The following is a 3,050-nucleotide window of genomic DNA, read 5'->3' as shown; positions in this document are numbered from 1 at the left end:
ATCCTACTTCCGTAGTGATACTGCCTCGGAAACCCAAGGAGGGGTCGCTATGAGTCGGGGCCGACTCGACGGCACTTAACAACAACAACAACAAAGGCACTTGACTGCTAACCAGAAGGCTGGCAGTTCAAACCCACTAGCCACTCCTCGGAGAGAAAGTTGGGCAATCTACTTCCGTAGTGATACGGCTCGGAAACCCAAGGAAGGGCCGCTATGAGTAGGGTCCTACTCGACAGCATGTAACAACAACAGCAACAGCAGCCTCCTAAACTGTGAGAGAATAAATTTCTGTTTGATAAAGCCATCTACTTGTGATATTTTTGTTATAGCAGCACTAGATAACTAAGACACTAACCAATAGGTCTTCAGTATGCACTAACCCCAAGACTCAATTGTCACACATAAGCCCACTCCCACAGTTCCAGCTTGTTGTCGCCTTGTCCCCTGTGTAATCCCCTGTGTGGCCCTGCATTGAGGCATTCTGTGATTTCTTCTCTGGGGCCTGTGAGTACTGAATTTTAATTGTTTTCTAGTGTTTCTGCACGAGTCTCACTTTTTTGTGCCACACTTGACAGATCATCTACAACACTCACAGGCTACCCTTTGGGTCAAACTTAATATAACTTAATATTGATATTTCTGTAAATACATATACACATAAAAAGTGTTACCTCACTCACTGCCGTCAAGATGATTCATCTCATAGCAACCCCTCCTTGGGTTTCTGAGGCGGTGTCTCTATGGAAGTAGATTTCCCAACCTTCCTTCTGAAGTGTGGCTGGTGGGTTTGAACCTCCAGCCTTCTGGTTAGCAGTCAAATGCCTTAGGCACTACACCACCAGAGCTCCCAAAGTATTACCTATTCATACAATGAAACTCTAAGGATAAACAACTTAAGTCATCCTAAATTCAGCCTTCTGTGCAGAGGCCCTCATCAATAGCACCTTGCTCTCCCTACAGTGGCCATCAAAGCTTTCTTGGCCCTTCACTGCATTGCTACCTACATGAAGATAGCAGACTGTTGGCTATTCACAGGGGAGGACTATGTAGTCTTGCAAAGCCAGGGTGCCCCATGCACTGCCCCTTTCCCCACCCTCAGGGTCCCCTTCATCTCTTGCCTTCTCTCATCATATCATCATATTTTCCAGATGGGTTGCCCTAGCTCACCCACCTCAATGACCCTAAAATGACCTTGGTAGCTTTTCTGAGGACAGAGGGCTCTCTGTCTGGGGGCAGGAGGGCCTTGGTGCTACAGAGGGGTGCAATCTGCCCACTAGGTCCCCCTGCCAGCCACTGGTCCAAGTATCCCCCAGCTCTCATTAAGCAGCCCTGCCCCCCTCCACCTTCTCCCATGTCCCCATGAGAGTCAACCTTTCAGAGCTTCTTCCAGGCCAGGCCTGGCCTCTGCCCTTGATTTCAAACTGCAGCTGCCTTTGGCTACTCACCTGCTGCCCTCACCCCTGCCCTCATCTGTGCTTTCCCAGGAAGGGGCACCAATGAAGCATAATGGACCGCAAAGGTGCCAGTCAGCTGACATCAGGGTATTGTGGGCACTGGGTACCCAAGTGTCCCTTCTCAAGCTCTTTCTAACCATGGCCAGGTCCAGCCCTGACACCCCTCAAGGCTGGGAGCTGCGGTTAGATGCTGGGGCTTCACTTCTTCCCCAGCCCCAAGGATGTCCCACCTTCAGGACACTTCAGGAAAATACTCACTCTTTTTCTTCCAGAAGGGCTCTTTATAATAAACTATACACTTGATGACTGAACCCAAAGGCACACGAGTGATCAGCTGGTTTCTCATCATTGGCAGAGGAGGATTGAAATGAATCTTCATGCCCAGAGTAGGAGGAATGGCACTAATCACATATTTAGCCTAGAAGAAAAACAATGTCATGAAGCATCATTGGTTGGTGCTCCCCCCCTCAGTGATTCTCCTTCATACTACCTTATGCCCCTTCAGCTTCTTAACACAGAAACTGAAGGGAGTCTGTTAAAACCTAAATTAGACTTTATTGTTCCTTGCTCAAAACTTCCAATGACTTCGCATCATGCCTGGAGTCGATGTCAAGTTCCTCACAGTCATACACTTTCCTACAAGTTCAAACATGGAATGGACCCCTGTCATATCTCTAATCCTACCTCCTGATATTCTTTTGCCCACTCCTGTTTCTGCCATTTTGATCACAATGTTGCCCCTTGATCATTCCAAACTTTCTCCCACCTCAGGGCCTTGGCTAATCTATCTGCCTAGAACACCCTTCCCCTGAGAACCACATGGTTCACTCCTTTGTCTCCTTCAGTTCTGTGATCAAATAGTACCTTCTCAGTGAGACCTTTCCTGACAACCTTATTTTAAAATGCATGACCAAACTCCTACCCTACCTTCTTACACACCCTCCTCCCCTGCCCTGCTTTATTTTTTTTTCCCACTACTTATCACTATCTGGAGGAAACTCAGCTGCTAACTGAAAGGTCAGCAATTCAAACTCACCATCCACTCCACAAGACAAAAATGTGGCCGTCTGCTTCCATAAAGATTACAGCCTTGGAAACCCTATGGGGCAGTTCTACTTTGTCCTATAGGGTCATTACAATTGTAATTGACTCAATTTTTAGTTTTGTCACTATCTGACATACTTTATATTTATTTCTTTGATTATGGTCTTTCTTCCTAAATTTCATGAAGACAGAGATTTTTGCCTGTTTTGTTCACTGCTGTATTCCTAATTCCTAGAATAATGTTGGGCACATAGAAGGTGCTTGATATTTATCTAATAAATAGTTTCTTTTGTTTTTATAATTAAGTAACAGCCCAATGGAAAGGTTGATAATATATGTTTTTATATATTCCCTCAGCAAATATTCTGGCTCTCTTTTCCTTTATTTCAGATGTTGTTAGGTGCCGTCGAGTTTTTTCCAACTCATAGCAACCCCATGCACAGCAGAACGAAACACCGCCTGATCCTGTGCCAGCTCCATGATCCTTGCTATATTTGAGCCCATTGTCATAGCCACCATGTCAATCCATCTCGCCAAAGGCCTTCCCCTCTT

At 46.0% G+C, this 3,050-nt stretch overlaps 1 protein-coding gene across 1 annotated transcript in view; it reads right to left on the bottom strand.

Moving 5' to 3' along the window:
- Positions 1-3,050, bottom strand: part of MAOB (monoamine oxidase B) — a 155,898-nt gene that overhangs the window by 43,775 nt on the left and 109,073 nt on the right. Inside the window, exon 7 of the mRNA XM_007955610.1 lies at positions 1,713-1,872. Coding sequence (XP_007953801.1) covers positions 1,713-1,872 — 160 coding nt within the window. The remainder of the gene's footprint in view (positions 1-1,712; positions 1,873-3,050) is intronic.

This window comes from Orycteropus afer, unplaced genomic scaffold (assembly GCF_000298275.1).
Source record: "Orycteropus afer afer isolate SDZICR_OR568_19922 unplaced genomic scaffold, OryAfe1.0 scaffold00517, whole genome shotgun sequence".
Taxonomy (NCBI): domain Eukaryota; kingdom Metazoa; phylum Chordata; class Mammalia; order Tubulidentata; family Orycteropodidae; genus Orycteropus; species Orycteropus afer.
This window is presented reverse-complemented; position numbering and strand designations above follow the sequence as displayed.